The sequence below is a fragment of the Chironomus tepperi genome, unplaced genomic scaffold (assembly GCF_022539635.2).
Source record: "Chironomus tepperi strain 1889 unplaced genomic scaffold, CSIRO-AGI_Ctep_v1 contig_365, whole genome shotgun sequence".
NCBI lineage: Eukaryota > Metazoa > Arthropoda > Insecta > Diptera > Chironomidae > Chironomus > Chironomus tepperi.
The window spans coordinates 92,489-112,626 of NW_027226487.1; the positions used below are offsets into that span (position 1 = coordinate 92,489).

A 20,138-nucleotide genomic window follows, 5' to 3' on the forward strand; every position below is an offset into this window, starting at 1 on the left:
TAAAAAACTGTTTTTTTTGTTTAAATCTGGTTTGTTTTTGTTAATTGCTTGGGGGCAGTTCACTTATTATGTAACGCAATACATCGATTTTGATGGACGCAAATGGACACAATATGGACTTAATTCTGACAAAGTTTCAGAGCAATCGGATACTTCATGCCATGGTCCTTCAGTCACACGATTTTGTGACCCTTTTCCCTAGAGACCCCAAAAAGGTCTATGGAAGGAAGGGGGTATGATGACAAAAAGTCGATTTTTTGCGACACGTAACAAATGAACAGTCTCTGTAATATGAATCTTCAGAACTACAGCATATATTCCAGTTCTTTATAATGTCCTTTTGTCTGAACTAATTGATCCCACACTTCTCTTTGCTCTTCTGCCCCTACATGCATGTCAAACATCATAAGTGAAAGGTCCTATACTTATTCATGATAATATACGTGAAATTTTATTTTTTAAAAGTCATAACCTCATTTTTCATGTATATAAAAGCAATCAAATGCAGACATGAAGAAGAAATACATTTCAAAAGCACAATCAAGCTTAATTCTACAAAGAAAAGCTCTTGAGTAAATTTAATTTTCAAAATTTAAATATTTATAAATGAAAGGTTAAACAATGTGATGGACTTTCCTTGGAAAGAAGCGAAATTTTTATCACACCCACATCAATCTCTTGTTAATCCGAATAGCACATGTCGGTTAATCGTTTAAAATTTGGTACTATGACAGACCAAGGTCGTCATGACTCTGACTTGGTGCTGCATTTGGTTTAAACTTACTAACCATGCCGATTCAATTGATGATCGAAAACGGCTTCCTCAGATAGTGCCTAAATACCCTACACCATTTCCGAGTAAATGGCTGACTTCTGTCTGCCAATTTCGCTTCGATTAACCGTCATTTGCTATTCGGGTATTAAACAAGAAAGGACCAAATTGTGATAAGATTTTTTTTATATCCACAACAACAATAGTTAGCGAATAATTTATATGCATCCAAAAAGAGTCAGAAATAATGGAATGGATCATTTTTTACAAAAGTGAAATCAGTTATTGAGGATAAAAAGGTCTGAATTATCTTTCAAGCTTAATTTGGAAGTATCAAAGGATGAATTTCATAAGAAAAATTTTGGATAATAAATTTTTATCTGAATTTGAAATTTTTGATTTTATTTTGAAATTTATTATTGTTTATGAAGGATGCTGAGACTTTAGGCAGGTCTTTTGTTTAGTTTTAAGAGAGTAAGTCTTATTTGAGCTCAAGATGAGCTTCGAGGCTGTCAAATTTGAATAATCAAGCCTAATTCCTTAATATATTACAAAATATCACTAAAAAACTCCCAATTAAAGTCTAATGACCCAACAGCATCTCATAAATTCCCAAGAGGCCTCCCACAGCTCAGATGACAGACTAGCAAACACTTCTATTGTCCATAGATAGCTTAATACATTCCAAATGAAGCCATGATTAATGCCTTTATTTCTCTTGTTTCGTTTTCTCTCAAATTTCCACCGTAATAAATTGCTATATCGATTAAATCGCACGTTGGTGCCGGCTTTTATTTCATTTCAACCTTTAAAATGATTTTTTTTTCTTCACCTTCTTTGCTCTTACAAGAAATGAATCCTTATAATCTCAATCACATCGTTTGCATAATTTTCGATTTATTTATTTTTTTGGCGAGAAAGTTTTCATTTTCATTTTTTTTCTTCTCCGTCTTTAATGGATGGTAAAAATGTTTGTAATCAATCATAATAATCGCATAATATGATCGAAAGTATGAAAAAAATGGTTTGGATGTGTGTAGGAAAGTTAAGAAGTAATTGAAAATTGTTTGTGTTTATTTATGGGGTGTAAGTTGGAATGTGTGTTTGGTGTCAATGGAAAATTGAGTGTAAATTGCAAAATCTTGGAATCTGAAGCTTCCTGAGCAGACCAAGAGCATATGCAATTAAAAGCGCACTCATTTAAGTGGATATTGTCATAATCAAGTTGGGGATCGAGTAGGATTCGAACCCACGACCTCTCGATTACATCTCTCGACTTGTGCTCTAACCTACTGAGCTACCGTGGACTATTGATGAGCCTGGCACAACGCTCACTTAAACCTTGATTTCTACTCAACGTTCATCCCACAATTCATATCGTTGCATTAGACAAGACGCAAAATCCACCAAAAATGTCATACGACATCAAATCCTCAAAAATTCACTTTATATCAAACAATCAATCTCCTTGATTGTACCACCTTCAAAAAATCTTTTTTATCGTACAACATTTTATGTCAAAACCGTTCTCAAATTACTCATAATTTTTCTTTTTAACTCAACGGAAAAAAATTGTTTACGTTTATTTTTTCATATTTTCCTGTTTATTTCATGAATGAGAATTGAATTGATGCCGTGCGATAATTTATCGTAAAAAAAAGGCATTGCGTAAATACGAAAAAAAGTCGGAAATAAAATGAGAAATTTTTATAAATTTATTGTTCATTAAAAAACAATTTTTCACTTCCATTCATTGCACAGGTGTGAAGATAAAAAGGGTATAGACATTCATGGATGTGAATGGATAAAAACAATAACAGAGATAGAGGATTGGTGGGATTTGAGAATGCTCTTTGTAAGCCTTCAACAGGCTTTAGATTAAATTTGTTTGGGGATTTTAAAAAAGGATTTTTATAGTTTTGGAGGTGAAAATTGATTCTTTTCAGGTGTGATAATATGAAGACAAGTTGAAGATTAGGTAGGTTAGACTTTCGGTACGTGACGATGTATCTCAGAGTTGTCTAAGCTGTGAAAAATGCCATGAACCGTGTGCAGTGTACATTTTAGATTGAGGCATACCATCAAGGTGTGTTGTGGCGCTGAAATATATCAATGCAACGTACCTAGCCACAATTTATGTATCACGAATCACACAAATCGAGTTAAAGTGAATAAAACAGCAAAAACCCTCGAATTCAACTAGTATTTTCTGGGATCGAACCCGTGACCTTTAAGACGACTTTGCGACTTCCAAACCTAATTGCCAATTTTCTCTTATTCGCTACTTCCTCTTAAACTAGTATTCCTCTTAAAAAATTAAAAAACAACTAAAATTGAAACTTAAAACGATAATATTCCACTTCTATAACTCAATTATTCAACTCCATAACCGTAACGAAAAATGACTGTTTAAATAAATTTCATCATGCATGTATATGTGACACAACATAAAGTTTTTTTAATTGAGGGATAAAAGTTTATCATTTCAGTTGAAAAACATTTAATTTAAGATTATTTTTTGCATATTCCATATTGTGATGAGTATTCCAATTTGGCTCCGGAGACGAAAAGGAAAACTTATGGAACTTAAATTACTTATTAATACTCTACAAAAGTAAAAGGGATAAGGGTTGCAAAGAATATGAAGAAAATATATTTATTCAAATTGAACTTGTTGTGGAATTTCTTCAAAATCGATTTGAAATTTTTTGAAACTTAAAATGTATTGTGTGCTTTTGGTGATTAATTAAAAAGTAAAAGAAGCTTTGAAAGCTTAAAAATGTATCAGGTGAAATTTAGAATTTTCTTGGGTTCAATTTACAAAAAGTTTTGAATCTCTTCAAGTTTAGTTCAAGTTGACATGTGTATGCAGATGCGACCAACACATCTGGGAGGAAAATGGCAGGGATGTGGTCAAATTTTGTGCAATCTAACCTCAAAATTGAGGAATTTTTGAATTTTTACATCCAAAGATTCTAGCAAAAATGAAGAATTTTGTACAAAAATGGGATTTGGGGCCATTTGATCTCCAATCCTTATTCTCTTATCCCGTCCTGAGTATACCTCAGCCATGTGCCTTCCGGAACTATTTTTGTACAATTTTACAAATTTCTCTAAAATCCAATCTTACACAGCTCCAGGTCATACTTGGCACAATTTCGAGACTTGTGTCTTTAAAGCTAAAGCACTTCCATATTATATACAACAACCATTATATACCACATAGTCTACTGATCTAAAAAACCATACATTTCTATGACTACAGCAACCTCAAAAAAATTGATACCATTTAGAAATGGATTTTCATTCTTCTTTTCTTCTTCTAAAATCCATTCTCATCTCCTTAAGGAGCCAATAAATCAATAATTTAAACCAAACATAGCAGTTTCTTCACCTTTTAAACTCTCGACAAATCTTAATCATTTTTCATTTTCCTTGTCTTCTTTTTCCTATCCTTAATACATGTTACAATGCAGGTTTGAGATGAGACAAGATAAATATTGAGATCATTAAGTTGGAGTATAAAGTTAATTCCATTTCCTTTATATGTTTTTGTGTGTCTTAAACTGTTTAGAATCGATTGATAAAAACAACAGAAAGGAATGACTGAATACAAAAGATGAAAGTCGGTTAATATAAAATGAAAAATTAAAGATTAAGTGACATAAGGTGGAAAATTGATATTAAAGGATTTGTGTTATGTCAATTCAAAGATAATGGAATGTCAGAATGAATATTCATAGAAATAAATTTCAATTTTGCTCACTGAGCATTGAAAATCGAAGCATAAATTCTAAAATGTTTTGGATATTATGATATATTTAGGACAGTTGTGGGCAAACTGTGTGCCGCGGTACACTAGTGCAGAGTTGAAAATCAGGCACCTGTCACGGGTAAAAACCGTACAATTCCTTGATGATTTGTATGGTTTTGTAAGAATTTGTACGGTTTTTGCCTGTGACAGGTGCCTGCTTTGCAACTCTGCGCTGGTGTGACGCCAAAAATTCTTGGACATGCTCTGAACCATATGCTGTGTAGGGTTTTGGTCTAGGCATACCACCAAGGTGTACCGCTTAAAATAAAAGGTTTTGCAACAATGAATTAGGATAATAGCCTAGCAAGCTACAATGAACTTGTCATTCAACCTTATTTTGGATTATTCTTTTTAGAAAGAACTTCAAAACAACTTTTGTGGGTCACATAAAACTCATTTACGCCTCAAAAAATGAAGACTTCACAGACAATTCACAGCACAACTGCATCTGACACATTGATCAATAAACCTCAATTTTTAAAACTTTTGCTTTCAAATTTCCCAATTTGCCCAACAAAAAAATGACAATAAAATTCTCGTAAAAACTTTCAGTATCGTACGAAACTTCAAATTGAGAAGAAAATGTCAATTTTTTATAGCTATACACAACAATGACATCATCATGAGTACAACATGAGAGAAAATATGTGAAAATCGACAATTTTCACGACACACAAAAAAAAGGCAATTTCTAGAATGTAAATCAAAACTTTTATTTTATTCATAAGGCTTCTGTTCTTCTTGTCCAGTACCGAGAAAAAGGAAACAAGAATGACTGCAATGAAAATAAATTTAAAAAGATCGTTTTCGTTAAAAACTTGGCAATTGAAACATCCAATTTATCATGTAACAATGAAAAAAGTTTTTTAAAATTTCAGATCCATAAAAAGTCATTGAGTTTTCGTTTCCGGAAAGCACAAGTGAAATTTTAAAAAATTTACTTCCTTTTTCCCAAACCAATCGTATGCAATAAATTTGAATCGATTATTATAGTGTCGAGTAAGTGATCATTGTGAGTGAAGCTGAGGTTGGAAGCTTTTTTAATAGCAATGGAGCTGAGGAGGAGGAAACAGCGAAAATGCAGCAATGGTCTAGTTGGTTAGGAAGTCGGGCAGTCGACTCAAAGGTCCGTGGTTCAATCCCAGGGAATGTCTAGTTGAATTCGGGTGCTTTTTCGCTGTTTTAATCTTGAGTGACTCGGTTTGTGATACGCGACACACAAATTGTGGTAAGGTACGTTGCATTGATATACCCTGGGAAATCTGGGTCATTGAAAGTTGGAGAATGCAATACGTCCATTGGGACAAAAACTATCATCACAATAGAGCTGAAGAGAGCAGCGCTAGGTTAAGGGACGTAGCCCGTGTCCTGATAATCTATACGTACGTCCCTGAGAAAATACAATTATTGGACCGTAGGTCTAGTTATCTACCAGACATTTCGGGTACAGAATAACCCTAACAGGCAAATAGACCGCTTTTAGGTACCGTTGTGGTCTTTCTTTGTCATGAAAACTTGCTCTTTGCCAGTGAAGGATAAATTAGTAAATAAAAACCATAAAACTTGTATTGTTAAGGATATTGGCTTCATTTTCAGTTAACAGGACCTTGGCAGGACCCCAGTTGAATTTAAAATCATATCATATATAACAAATAACTCCACTATTTGCTTAAAAATTCATATAAAACTTCAAAAATGTAACCATTTTGTAGAAATAAATATGAAAAACAATTTATTTTATATCTCAACATTTGTTCTTATAATTGCATTCATGTGATTATTTACTGCTGCGTACAAAAAAAAACTATCTGGCAGTTATCCAGTCATCTTGTTACAAAATGTGCTGCTTTGTAATTCTAAACTCAAGGACATAAAATGCATTAAAGCAGCTTTTAATGATAAATTCTTTTTTCGTTCATTTTTTTTTTTTTTATGTAAATTTCCGGCATCCAGAAGACAACTGGACACATTAAATTTATTCATCAACTTTTTCAACTATTCTAAACGAGGAAAAAAAGAGAGAAAAATGCAAATTCAAGCAGAACAAGTATGAATAACAATTGAAAATTTAAGACATCGCATCGTTGAATAAAAAGGATTAGAAAATGATTCAATTCATTGGACGTTCGTCTTGTTATCGAACGAATTACGTGATATTATAATTCCATTCAACAGAAACGTTTTCTTTTTTTTTTTTTCGTCGAGAGGAAAAGGAAATCGACATAAAAAGAAAATTCCTTTTCCACTTTTTTTTGGTATGCACAGGAAAATATATCTAAAAAATTGCTGCATGAATGCTGGATGAGAAATGAAACTGATGAAATAAAAAAAATATATATTAAATTGACACACTCGGCATGCATTTGAAAGTGATGAATTTATTCGTGCGCTGTAGCTGTCGGGGAATTTCCCTAGTGGCTTTTAGAAGCAAAAAATATGTGGTAAATCTTTGAAAATTATTTTTATAATTTTTTTGAAGCATAGGTGTTGACTGAGATATGAATTTAGATTGTTAAGTAGGTAGACTATGATGAGAACAGATGTCAGTTGATGGATACAGAACATTTTTGGTGCAGATGCTACAAAAGAGCCAATTTTGAATATTTTCCTTCATTCTCTCATAATCAATTTAAAAGTATTAAATATCCGGATACCAATGCGTGGCAGGTAGATAGCCGGCAATAGCTAACCAGACCTGACATTACATCATCTGAGGATTGGTCATCATCCGCTAGACTATGGATCTGTCAATTGGATCCCTTATTATCACAATAAGTACAAAGCTATCATCGTGTTAGCAGCAAGACGAGACGTTACAGTGTTCTTAGCCGATTATTGGTATATTCATGACTACCCATAGATGAAGGCCAAATCTAACTCTATCGCTAGCTACAGCTTACCAATTCTCGTTTTCCAGTGCAATAGAATCTCAATCGACAGATTCTTTCAATAAGCCCCTTGGATGCCATTCAATTCAGTCAAAAATCCCACACATCCAAAAATATAGCCTTTATTTCATCCATTCTCTTTAATATTTCATTAAATAACAAAAGCAATTATTGTATATTCGGCTATTTGTCTCAATCAGAAACAAGAAACAAAACGGAAGCTTACACATACACATAAAATATATGAATGACTATGCACAGCCGGAAATTTAATTGATATTCATTTTTTTCTCAATTATCAATTTTTCATCAAAACATAAATATCTCGCAATTCACTAAATATACACTATTCGGTGTAGGGGATAGTCGTCAGTAAATGAACATTATAATGAACTGACTGAAAATTGAATTCTCATCGGAATGCATTTTATGACGCTTTTCTGTGCCAATAATATTTTTATTTTAGGGCATTGGATGGAAAAAGTTTTTGATGCTATTAGCAGTTTGGATATTTTTTTGTGGACTAATTTATGAAAATTACTGTCGAATGAGCTTGTCGTTGACAGTTAAGTGGCTGGGACGTGTTCAATAGGGGGTTATCCAAGGGTTAGAGGGTAGTGGTGGTTAAGGGTCAAGAACCAAATTAAGAATTAAAATTAATTTGATCCAATATATTTTAAAATGCGCTCTAATTTACAATTTTTAAAATTTTAAAATAAATCCAAACTTATCTGAGTTTTATATTTTTATTATGTATTTAAATCTGTGTCGATGATTTTATCAGAAACGAATATTTTGTGGCCATTTTTTTCATGTGTTTTAATTGATTTTCTTGTTTACATTTCCAAATATTTTTGGGGATTGAAAATTTCAGCCTCGAATTTTTTGAAATGATAAATTTCTCATTTATTGTTAATATTTACACAACAAAAACAAATATCGGTGATGAAATGGTTTGTTAATAGTTTGTACAGCACTTTTTAAATGCTATGAAATGTGAATTAATTTGAAATTAATGGAATGGATGAATGAAGGTTCGGAAGGAGTAATTTTAAAGATTTATTGTTTGGCAATGTTAATTAAAATATAAAATTGTAAAATTGAAACTTTACAACCATTTTAAAAGCTTTTAAATTTAACCTTGAATGAATTCAAATTTATTTTATTTAAAGTATTAATATATCAATTTAATTACATATTTAACAAGTTTTATCACAAATTTTATCTCTCATTGTATTCAAATAAATCATTTATTGAACGATAATTTCAGTTAAAATAAAAAACTTCTAAAAAATGTATTTTTCCAAAGATTCTCAAACGTTTCTCTGAACTTTTACGATCGAGAGCTTTTTGTGGAAAATTTCCGAAGCTTTCTGATTTTGAAATGTTGTTGGAAAATGAATAACGATTTTTTTGAGATTTTCCACGTGGCATTAGAATTTATTAATTCTGACTAATTATTGTCATTATTTTTCACAACTAAAAATATTGAATCTTTAATTTTAATTAAATTAAGTTTTTCATAAAATACAATTTTTAAATCGGATATTTGTTTAAAAATAAGATCCCAGATCGGCGTGAATCTGACTTGGTGTCGAATTCGGTTACACGGATTCAAACCAACGTCAGAGGCCGACGTGACTCAGACTTGCTGTCAAATTTGCTTTAAATCTAGTTAATTCCATAGTTACATTGACCTTGAGTCAGATTTCCGATCGATTACCCGACTTGTGCAATTCTCGTATCAAAAAACCATAAATTTGAGTTTAACACAAAAATCAACCACAAATTCCAAAAGTATGACTAGTCTGTGTATTCAAAAATTATTGATAATATCAAAGCAATCATTCAATTTTATTAATCTTAAATTGATTTTTAATCTTTAATTGTACTACACTCCCCCATAATTTGGGATATTTTACGTAAGTTTTGATGTTTCACGCATCGATATGTCTAGCAAAAGCGTGAATCACTGAATTTCAATAGGATACAGTCATTATGAATTATTGATAAAAAATGAATTACGTAAGTTAAGAGCTTCGAGCACTAAATTTGGATATGACTCAACAAGCACTTTTATAAAAGGATTTTGCAAAGATTTTCAATGAATGAAAAATTAATTAAACGGATAAAAAATTTACGGCCTGCATCAGTGAACGAAATGTGCTAATTAGCGTCTGAAAAATGCAGCAGTTCCTTTCCGTTTTCTAATTTTGACGTACATCCGACTTGTTGATCAAAGGTAATAATCGAGACAGACAATAAATTGAGCAGCAGTTCAAATAAAAGTCTTTTCATCATTATCGTCATCGGCAATTGCAGTCAATAGTCAAACAGACATTTTTTAATAAAATTTCCTTTTGATCCTACTTAGAACTATGAGCATACACGAGCATTTTGTAATTTATGAACTTTTTTGCACAAACGTGTCCACGCATAGCTTATTCTTGGAATGTAATATGAGAATATCAACAAGACACAACTCAAAAAAATCGTTAATATTTCATACGACAATTAAAAAACTCATTAACAACTAATTTAACCTGGCCAAATGACTCCAATATGAAAAAACTTCATTTACTGGTTTCACTTTCATCAAAATATGTATTTTTAAATTTCTAGGAAAAAGAAAAAGGTGAATGAAACGTTTGAATAGTCTATGATGCAGAGGTGTAGCCAGGGGGGAGGGTCATTAAGAGCCGGCAGCTACTCTGCCCCTTTCACTGGAAGTTACTGAGAATTGAACTAGAGTTGTCAAACAGGCATCTGTCATAGTCAAAAACCTTACAATTTCTTGATAATTTGTATGGTTTTGAAAGAAAAAATAAGAAATTGTACGGTTTTTACCGGTGACGGGTGCCTGTTTTGCAACTCTGAATTGAACACTCGACTATGATTTCGAACGATATAGCTGTCTTTAGACATTATCTACGCGCTGTAATGGGCCCTCGTGCGTCCCAGCCAAGGAAGTAAGTAAGGAAATACTATGATTTCGAGGCCGAACCCGCACTTTCTCCTTCTTTATCTAAATTTTCTATTTCCCTCCCTTCTATGATGACTTGTACTTAAGTTCTAATTTCCACAAAAGTCAATTGTTGTGACAAAACTTTACTGTTTGTGGTTTGTTTGTTGTAACATTTTTGAGAACTATTTCCATAACTTAGCAACATTTCTGTGGAGATATCACATATTTTCCAAAATATAGATGATTGTAGATACCTTCAATGTGACCTTTTTTATTTCCATTGATTCCTCAATCATCAAACATTAGGAATGTTTTTTAAAGTATTTCACAAGAACGTCATTCATGTGTGACAAAATATTTTTCACAGGATATGTCATTTGATACATCCCATTATAATTTAGACCATCAAATTTTCCTTCAATGACGTCATTTTTATGACGACAATTTCATTATTTATTCTTTATCAGACATGTAAATGAAAAACTTTGTCTTTATGATTTCACTTTCTCTCGTGTCCATTCCTTCTTCTGATTATTCCTTATTAATTATTTATTATGGTACATTTGTATTCTTTTCACCTTTCGCCTAGTCTTATTTGCATTTATTTATTTATCTGATGGCTGTCTTAAAAATTGAAAAAGTTGTTGTCTTAAATTTAACTTGTAATTATGGAGTTGTTCCGGTCTGCATATGTAGTTGAATTGGGAGTTAGGAAAGTGTAGTGACAAAATGACATGATTGACAGTGCATGACAATGACGTGACAGTGCAGAGCTGTGGCAGTAGCAGTGACAGTATCAAGTTTCATGTAAGTGCAATTATTACTTGGACAAGAGTTAGTGATTTGAGGAAGCAGAGAAAACGCCAACAAGCTTTGCAGTCCGCTGCAGACATAAGCACAATATTTGAATATCGGTTAGTAGATCAAACGGAGCCTGGAGCCGGATTTTGATTCAATTAACCGACTTATGCTATTCGAGTTGAATGACTTGAAAGAATTGTTCAAAATTGAGATCCGAGCGTCAAAAAATTCATTCTGTTTTTGATTAACGTCATCAGCATACCTTTAACCATGCCTGTCAATTTTTAGATCATATAAAAAATATTCATGAATTTACCCTTAAATTAAAAATGTTAAAAATCATGTTAATAAATTTCTTAACTCTATTTTTATCAAAACATCATAAGTTAAAAAGGATTTGTAGGCATTCTATTTCTTGTTATTGTTCATCCTAAAGGAGATGTTTCATCTTCTGTTAAATTTTTCTACACTTTCTTTTACAGCAGACTTCAAAATACTTTTTTTAACATTTTAAAAAATAAAAATATGCCAAAGGCTTCGCGCCAGAGGATGTTAATGTATTAAAATCAACAAATAATTAAAAATTTATTAGAGAATTTCTTAAAGTTCATAAAGGCTTTGTTTAATATCAGATGCTTAATTATTTAGGCGCATTTAGGGTAAAGGAAGGATGCCGGAACCTTGAGCAAAAGTTTTGCTTCCCTTGCTTGGGGTCAAAAAAGCTTTCCAAGGATCCTTTAGTCAAGGACATCAAGCTTTTCAAGCTCCTTTACTTCCCTTGTCTCAAGAAGATTGATGTCCCCAAGCAGTTAGGGAAGCAAAGCAGCTTAAGAAGATATCCATTGCTTGTGGACATCAAACATGGACATCAAGCTACTTGAAGCAAGAGAAGTAAAGGAGCTTGGGAAGCTTAATGTCCCCAATCAAGGGAAGCTTTGGGTCAAACCTTTCCACCTTCCAACATATGCTAGGACAACCAAAAATCCCAACAATACTGAATTTCCCGGGCACAAAAATTCAAGAAGAGAACGAAAAATCTCAAAATAAAATTTCAAATGTCAATATTGACATTTTATTAAAAGAAAGTGTAACTTCATTAAAAATTTTATTATGAAATGCATTAATTAGCCATTTTTATGATGAAAATGATGTCCCTATTCTTTATATTAATTAATCAAAATGTACACTTGAGTGACTTTTTATGATGGACAAAAATCATTATCACATGTCGTTCCATTATAAATCTCTTTGTAGTGCGACAAAAATTGTTTATGACGTCGTGGTTATCGTCACTATATCAGTAGGAAGAGAGAAAAACTTCCATTTTCCTTAAATGAAGCATAAATGTGTGTTGTTGGATGACTGAATTAATATGAAAAAAAAAGAAAAATTTGAAAAAACACAAAGAATCAAACAGGCAGAGCCTTTATACATTATCACCACACAGTGGCGCATCTTCGCAAAAGCATGGATAGTGAGTAGCAACAGGTATAAAAGCAACATGATCGTAATGCTCATCGGTTAGTGTTGAAACATTTGTCGTGCGAACAAGTCGAATAAATTTGAAAATTTTTATGACAGGAAAAAGTGAAAAAAAATTGTGAAATATTTTTTTAAGTTTTTTGGTCATCAAACTGTTAATTAAATCCATTCCATTAAAAATTAGACAAATTAAGTTTTAAATTTGCAAAAAAATATTAATTCAATTACCGCGTCCAGCATTTGTCAATTTTAAAATTTATTAAATTTTATTGCAAATAATAATTATTTTTGTGTGAAACATGATACATCTAGTGAGATTCTATACGTGTCTGATGATTGTATTTAGTGTGGCTAAATTTATTGACGGTGAGCAGACAATTTACTTTCAATTTAGAACTTTTAACATAAATGGGATCAAATTTCATTAAATTGAATTTCTTCGAATTCTTTTCATGAATTTTTATGGGTGTGAAAATTCTTTGGTTTTTTGTATATTTTTGAATGACGTGATTTAAGTGGAAAACTGAGGAAAAAAAGAAGTTTCTTTGCCTTTTGGGAATTTTTTGACATAAGTTTTGCAAAAATTCTATTTTTACGCCTAATTTATTTTCTAAGAAGTTAGTTTTGTGGTTTTACAGCAAACGAAATAAATCCCAAATAGCACAATTCTATTAGTCGATCAAAAACATAGCCCAAGACTGGTGTGACTCTGACTGGACGGATTCAGTTTAAATCTGGCACCATGCCAGAATTATATCGGTCTGGTGACTTAGATCGATTAAATCGACTTGTGCTATTCTTGAAGTAAGACAAAAATTCTAAAAACCTAAAATTCAGTTTTTTTTAAGTTTGAATCAGTTTTAAAACTATTCAGGCAGCTTTTCCTTTCTTCAAGTTAGTTTAATAAATAAGCTTTAAAAGAATAGAACCGTTAGTCATTTAGATCATGGAGATCTTGAGCTGAACTAGGAAGTTTCGCGGCTAGTAATTTTCTAATGAGTTAGGACGCACCAGACCTCTACATTTAGTAAACCTATAGTTTATGTTGTCGTTCGAAACATTCCTTTGAGGACATAACTTTCTGTAGCCTACAAAGGAAGGCAATGAGCTGCTTTTCCACTAAAAATGATTCGAAAACGAACAAATGACAATTTTCTCCTGTTGATTCTCGAAACAATGACCGCAGAGTCGATATAGCAATAATTAGGTATCGAAGTACTAAACCAAACCACCATTGATCCATTTGAACTCAAAATTTAGCTTCTAAAAGAGATAGGTTAACTCAATGCAATAATGAAAATGCCCTAACAAGCATGCACGAAAGCATGTTTCATGGTACAGAAATATCACCACGGTACCCAAAAGCGGCATATTTGTCTGTAAGGGATGAGTACAAAAATTTAATTTCAAATTCAAACATTTAAATATCAAAACATAAAATCCCTAACTAAGCGTAGAATATAAAATATCAACAAACTATTAATATGCAGTGACTGATTGATATTTAATGGCTTGTACAAATCCCTTTCTCTTCTAAACGATTGTAAACATCAAGTACATTTATCAAAAAAAACTAAATCCATACGATTTTCATATCACACATTATCATTTATTACCGTGTAACAGAGTGTAAATTTACACAACAATAAGCGGTATTTTTGGCTTTGTTGTTTTTATTATGGGCAACCTTTTATGAATGAAACTTGTTGAGGGAGTGATACGAGGATGTAACAAAATTTTTTTTCGAGTATTACCTTAATGAATTTTTAATTTGGGTGGACATTTTCATTCTGGGCAATCTAACATTAAATATTTTAAATCCCTGCTTAAGGACATAATTTTGGTGACCAAAAATTAAATTACGACAAGCCTCCGAGTTCATTACATCAATCATGATCTCCGAACCTCTCAAATTCAGTTACTGCTGTTAAGCCTTCTTATTTTAAGATTAGAAATAACTTCGGGTCAATTGGTCAAGATTTGTTAACATAATCTATTACACATTAAATATTCTATTAATAATTCAATACTGTCGAAACTTTTCAATCAAATTCATTTGACAAGATTTCTGTCTTCGAATTTAGAATAAAAAGACCGCAGGTATTTGTTGACAGGAGAAAAGAGATACTTGTGTACAGTTTGTTTATCAAGGGATCGTTTAGAAATTGCGTAACGTTAGAAATTCTACTTTTTGACCCCACCCTCTCCTAAGAGCGTAGCCAGGGGTTGACCACCAAACACCTTCCCTTGAATACGACGCTATTCCCCCAATCCTATCATATTGCTTTGTAGTCAAATCATGAACCAAAATTACACTCGCCAATGTCCATAAAACAGCTCCCAAACGGCACAATGCGGTGAACCGCCGTAAAATGGATCAAAATCAGCGGTTACAGTGCCGCCATGGCCTCCTCGCGTTTAATAACTAATACGACATAATGGTGCCCTAGGAAACACATCATGCTATTCAGAATTGCTAAAAATTCAATTTTCAATGTCAATCTTCAACCAGAATCTACAAATCCTTTCAGTTCTATCATCCTTATAATTCATGAATGAAAATTTCCTCCTTTTCATTAACTCTAGTCAATTACTTTTCACATAATTCTATATCACATCTTTCTTAGTCATCACAATAGTGTATTAATTCATATATGGTTATGTGATGAAGCTTGAAGAGCTTCTTAAAATTCTCTTTCATTCCATTACTGCATTTTTAATGTAATGCTGCTACAAAAGCACGCTAAATAACAAAGAAGTACTCTACTTGGTTATGTTTTTGTAATGTTTTTAATTTTCTAAATTAATGCAATTTTTAAAATTACATTTCATCATCATAATGATGTATGTGGAAGAGAATAAAGCTTGATTGTAGTCAAGGCATGAGCTTTAAAATGAAGGAAGATGAAATATTCTTAAATTTAACTAAAAACACGTGGCATGGATTATAAAAATAGTGAAAAATGTCAGTTTACAGCTAAGAATCCTTATTCCTTGACTTTATCCCCAAAAATTAATTTAAATTTTCTGCCCTTTTCATTCTCAAAATAAATTTCAATCAAATTTCTCTTTGTTATTCATTGAAAATTAAAATGTTAAGCGGGCGAGTCGATAAAAGCCACAAAGACAATGAGGAAAATACCATTGTATGTACAAAAAGTATCACTCGTGCCTCTTTCATGTACGGAAGCCTTAATGAAAAATTCCACAATCACTTTGATTGTTTCGAGTAAATATAATTACAGTAGATTAAATGAAATATTTTAATGCTTGAAGCCAATTTTTGTGGGGTGATTGAATGTTAAATTGAGTTAATTTTTTTGTATATTGGTTGAATATTTGTGGATTATCTCGGTTATTTATGGCTTGATGTGGAAATATTCCTTTTGAGATTGAAGAGATTTGATGGATTTTGGTGTGATTTATAAGTTGGAATTTGGTACAGTTGGAGTGGTAGTAGGCCTCGACTGAAACCTTACATGATGTACGGTTCATGGCACCAATCAATGCTTTTAACAATCCCGTAAATTTTAAAGACTATTCTGCAATTTAAGATTCAATTCAGACCAATTTGACCCTTAGCCTCATAAATGCTAAAGATTTTGTAAAGAACAAACTATTCAAGTACCTAATCAAGAAATTATTTAATTAAATCTCACCCATCTTGGAATCGCATTTCCTTTATACTAAAAAGAATGCACAAAGATAAAAGGCAGTGATGCCCTTTCAACAGCATAGCCTACGCCGCCTCATCACTATTTCATAATTCATAAAGGATAATGAGAAATTCTTGAAAAGTAAAGCGAAAGTTATTGGATGAGCATCATTAATGTTAAAAGGATATCCATTATTCCATTATGTTGTTCAGCTTCTTGTTTTAAAATAGATCCTATCTTTTACATTAAATGCAACTGCAATTTTTCAATGAATACCTATAAATTAACTTCTTTTCCTTCTCTTATGCCATTATTATTTTCAGCATCATGTTTGAGCTATGGACATTCATGTTGGGGAGGTAAGCGATATGTTCATTATATTGATTTATGTGTGAAAATTGACTCTTGGTAATATCTTTCAATTATTCTTATGAAGCACATGGAAAGCGATCATACAACCCACAGAGAGATGTCAAAAGTAACGACTTTAATCATTGGGCTGCTTTGAAATTTCCAGAAAAGGTGAGATTTTATAATTTTTATTAAATTTATTGCTCGTTCATGCTATTTATCTGAATTCTTTGCAGAATGATGTCTTTCCGTTCAAGAAATTATTTAGAGACAATTCCATCCAGCAACCAATGAGATATCCAAACAATGATGTGTAAGTAAAAATTCATCACTTACCTTTTAGGTCAATTTGACAATTTTCATTGGATTTGCAATCATTTCCGAATTATTTCACATCACTTTCACTTTTAACAATCACTATTTGCACAGATACATAAGTTTTTCACGAGTTTTCCTTTAAATTTCCACGAAAAACACTTAAATCAACACTTTCACAAATTTACTAAGCCAACTCTGTTTGAAAACCCTACAACAGCAATTAAAATTCAAATAAAACCGTTAATGAATTTATTAATTTTTCAATTCACAGACCAGTTAATTTCCCACTTGTAAATCCACAATTTCCAATGTATGAAGAAGACGAGTCTGACAGAAACTTAAGGACAATTGTTGAATCATCAGATGAAAATGAAGATGCACCACAAAGGACAGCAGCAAGACTCAATGACGATCTTAAGCCATATCAATCGATGAGACTAGTAAAACAGATTCCAAATTTATCGCAATAATGGATATAAATTAACACGTTTCTTCCTTCAATTGAACATCAAACATAGCATCTCGGATTTTACAAAATGGGGAAAAAATATTACTGCATATTTTCTTCTTATTGATCAAATATTGTTTTGATTTTTAAGGCTGGATTTAAAACTATATTTGGTCATCAAATACCTAAAAATTATTGTACACTAAAGCATTGTAATTATAGATTAATTAATATACTATTTAAATAAAGAAGAGAGGTCATCAAAGAGAGAATGCTGTTGTATTGTTCTAATTTAACGATTTTTCAGATTTTAAAAAAGAATGCTGTTGTATGGTTCTGGCTTAAGGCTTGAGGTTATTTTCTTTCTTAGCTTTTGAGTGTGTCATTGTTCAGTTCATTTTCTGTAATATTTTAATTAAAGTACGTTTATAGATAAAATTAGATAGATATTTCATAATATTTAATTATATAACACATTATTTACGTCCAAAAGTGTCAATTTAATATAAAGAAAGCTATGAAATTATTTCTGCAAATTTCTGTGATTTTAATGGTTTGCATTGCCATTAGCTCTGCATTCAAACCTCATAAACATGCAAGAAAGCCAAGAGATATTCGAGAATTCAACGAACTTTTTGACACAAGGTAATATAATTAATTTCAATTGTTTTTTGAGGTTCATTTGGAAAAATTTGTTACAGCTGTGAAGATACAGGGTCGTGTTGCTGCAAAAATGAAACCATGAAGAAGAAGAACCAAGAATATGGAGATAAAATGAGTAAATATCACTATGAATCATTCAATAATGAAGATTATGATCAAAAGCACAAGTCATCAAAATCCAAAAGAAATGAAGCTTCAAAATCCAGCAAAGACAGCGATCATGACAAGCATGCTTCTAAGAAAGCTTACAAAAAGAGCAAGAACATGGAAGACGATTCCACTTCCATTTATACAGCACAAGTAGAAAGTCTTTTTGATTTAAATGATAAGGATAATGTCAAAAATGTACGTAAATTAATAATTAAGTTTTTAATAGATTTAATTAATTAAATTCCTTTATTCTATCCAACAGTCGTCAATATCTTCAATACTGCAATGTTTACAAAAATGTGTGGATACGTTGAAATCATGGAATTTTAATTCTAGCTTGTACGATTAAGTGATCTGGAACTTAGCACATCAATAGATATATGTAAGAAATTAAGTTTTGAGCCAACTGATTATGAATCTATGATTCTTTTAATTCCTCTTTTAAGAAATTAAAATTAATTAACAAATCATTTTGGTATTTTTCTGTATTTTTGCTTGATATTACAATAAATTCAGTATTTAGGAACAAATTTAATTTGGCTACGGTTTTTCCAACTCAAAATAGACTCTCAAGCATTCTTTATGAAGTTTAGTTCCATTTCTGATTTCATAAGTTATAGTGAATCTGTTCTTCCCTTCATACATGTCAGGAATCTTCTTAATAAAGTCACCAGATGCCAAATTGTTCATAGTTAGGACAGACTGGAAATAATTTAATTAACATTTAAAGCTTAATGACTGAGATTCACTTACATTTTCTGGAATTGGACAGTTAGGCATATTTTTAGTTGCTGGATACCATGGCTCATGAATGGACTTCATTTGCAGACAAAAGTCAGGAACGTAACGATTTAAGAATGATGAAACCCTAGAGAAATTGATCAGAGCTATTGGCTAGTCATATGACTATATCAGCTACAACTAAGTCGTAGACAACAACTTACCATTGATTGTACTTGTACTGCTCAATCTTCATGGATACTACAAATGGCGATTCAATCTGGGTTTTGAAAGTCACATCACCGTTCATGTACACTTTAAAATATTAACATACAGAAATTAAGGCACATCCATAAACCAGCTAGGACCTCAAATACTTACTCTCGTTATCCTGGTTATGAAATTTTAAATTGCTGAAATCAACCATCTCCATTTTACCATTTTCAGTACAGTCTTCAAAGTCTTCATTAACAATAGGAATGACTTTTTGAGTAGATAGCTGTAAAAACACTGTAACTAACAAAAAGATCCTGCAAATCTCCTTCAAAGCCATTCCTGTCTCGTTTATGTACTTATGTTTGCAAAACTATCAAGCAAATGATTCATTGAGTGCCTAAAGTCGGTGCTTTTCATCATAAAAATTGAACTAATTAAAAATTTTATATATGTTTACATCCGGAAATCGATAATTATCAGACAACAAGCATATGAATAGCTTTGACATTGATTTAATTATTTTGGATTGGGGGTTGCTGCATAAATGATGTTCAGGAGGGTCATGATATGTTATACTTCTTAATACTCCTCAGGCAAGGACGTTGATTGGATTGAGTTTGATTTTCAGGTAGTATGGAAGCTTCCGAGTACCTTCATCCCTAACTGTTCTTCTTTTTCCAGATTTTTGGCAAGACTGACTAAATGAACGAACCCATATGATGCAATTGTTTGTTTTATTTAAGGCACGTGATGTATATTTGACTATTGACTGTATATCTTTCAATAATAATCAAAATGTCAAGCAAATGAACTTGTTTTAGATGCAGTTAGATGTTTTGGTTGCTTATTTGATTAATCTCGATCAGACAATGAGCCAAATTCATCTAAATGAGG

General features: G+C 31.8%; 1 protein-coding gene and 1 long non-coding RNA gene across 2 annotated transcripts; both read left to right on the forward strand.

The window, feature by feature from the left end:
* Positions 1–12,820: 12,820 nt before the first annotated feature.
* CCHa1 (neuropeptide CCHamide 1) lies at positions 12,821–17,767 on the forward strand. Its single transcript, XM_070646976.1, has 5 exons — positions 12,821–13,088; positions 16,702–16,737; positions 16,815–16,900; positions 16,966–17,042; positions 17,319–17,767. The coding sequence occupies exons 1-5, from the start codon at positions 13,022–13,024 to the stop codon at positions 17,515–17,517; spliced, it is 465 nt and encodes a 154-aa protein (XP_070503077.1). The 5' UTR covers positions 12,821–13,021; the 3' UTR covers positions 17,518–17,767.
* Positions 17,768–17,884: 117 nt separating this feature from the next.
* Positions 17,885–18,843, forward strand: LOC139095598 (uncharacterized). Its single transcript, XR_011544883.1, has 3 exons — positions 17,885–18,140; positions 18,197–18,503; positions 18,571–18,843. It is a non-coding gene; the product is annotated as an uncharacterized lncRNA (long non-coding RNA).
* The last annotated feature ends 1,295 nt before the right edge of the window (positions 18,844–20,138 follow it).

Coding starts and splice junctions, on each gene's coding strand:
- CCHa1 (XM_070646976.1), top strand. CDS start 13,022: ATGATACATCTAGTGAGATTCTATACGTGTCTGATGATTGTATTTAGT. Junction 13,089..16,701: donor TGTGGCTAAATTTATTGACG/GTGAGCAGACAA, acceptor TATTATTTTCAG/CATCATGTTTGAGCTATGGA. Junction 16,901..16,965: donor CTTTGAAATTTCCAGAAAAG/GTGAGATTTTAT, acceptor AATTCTTTGCAG/AATGATGTCTTTCCGTTCAA.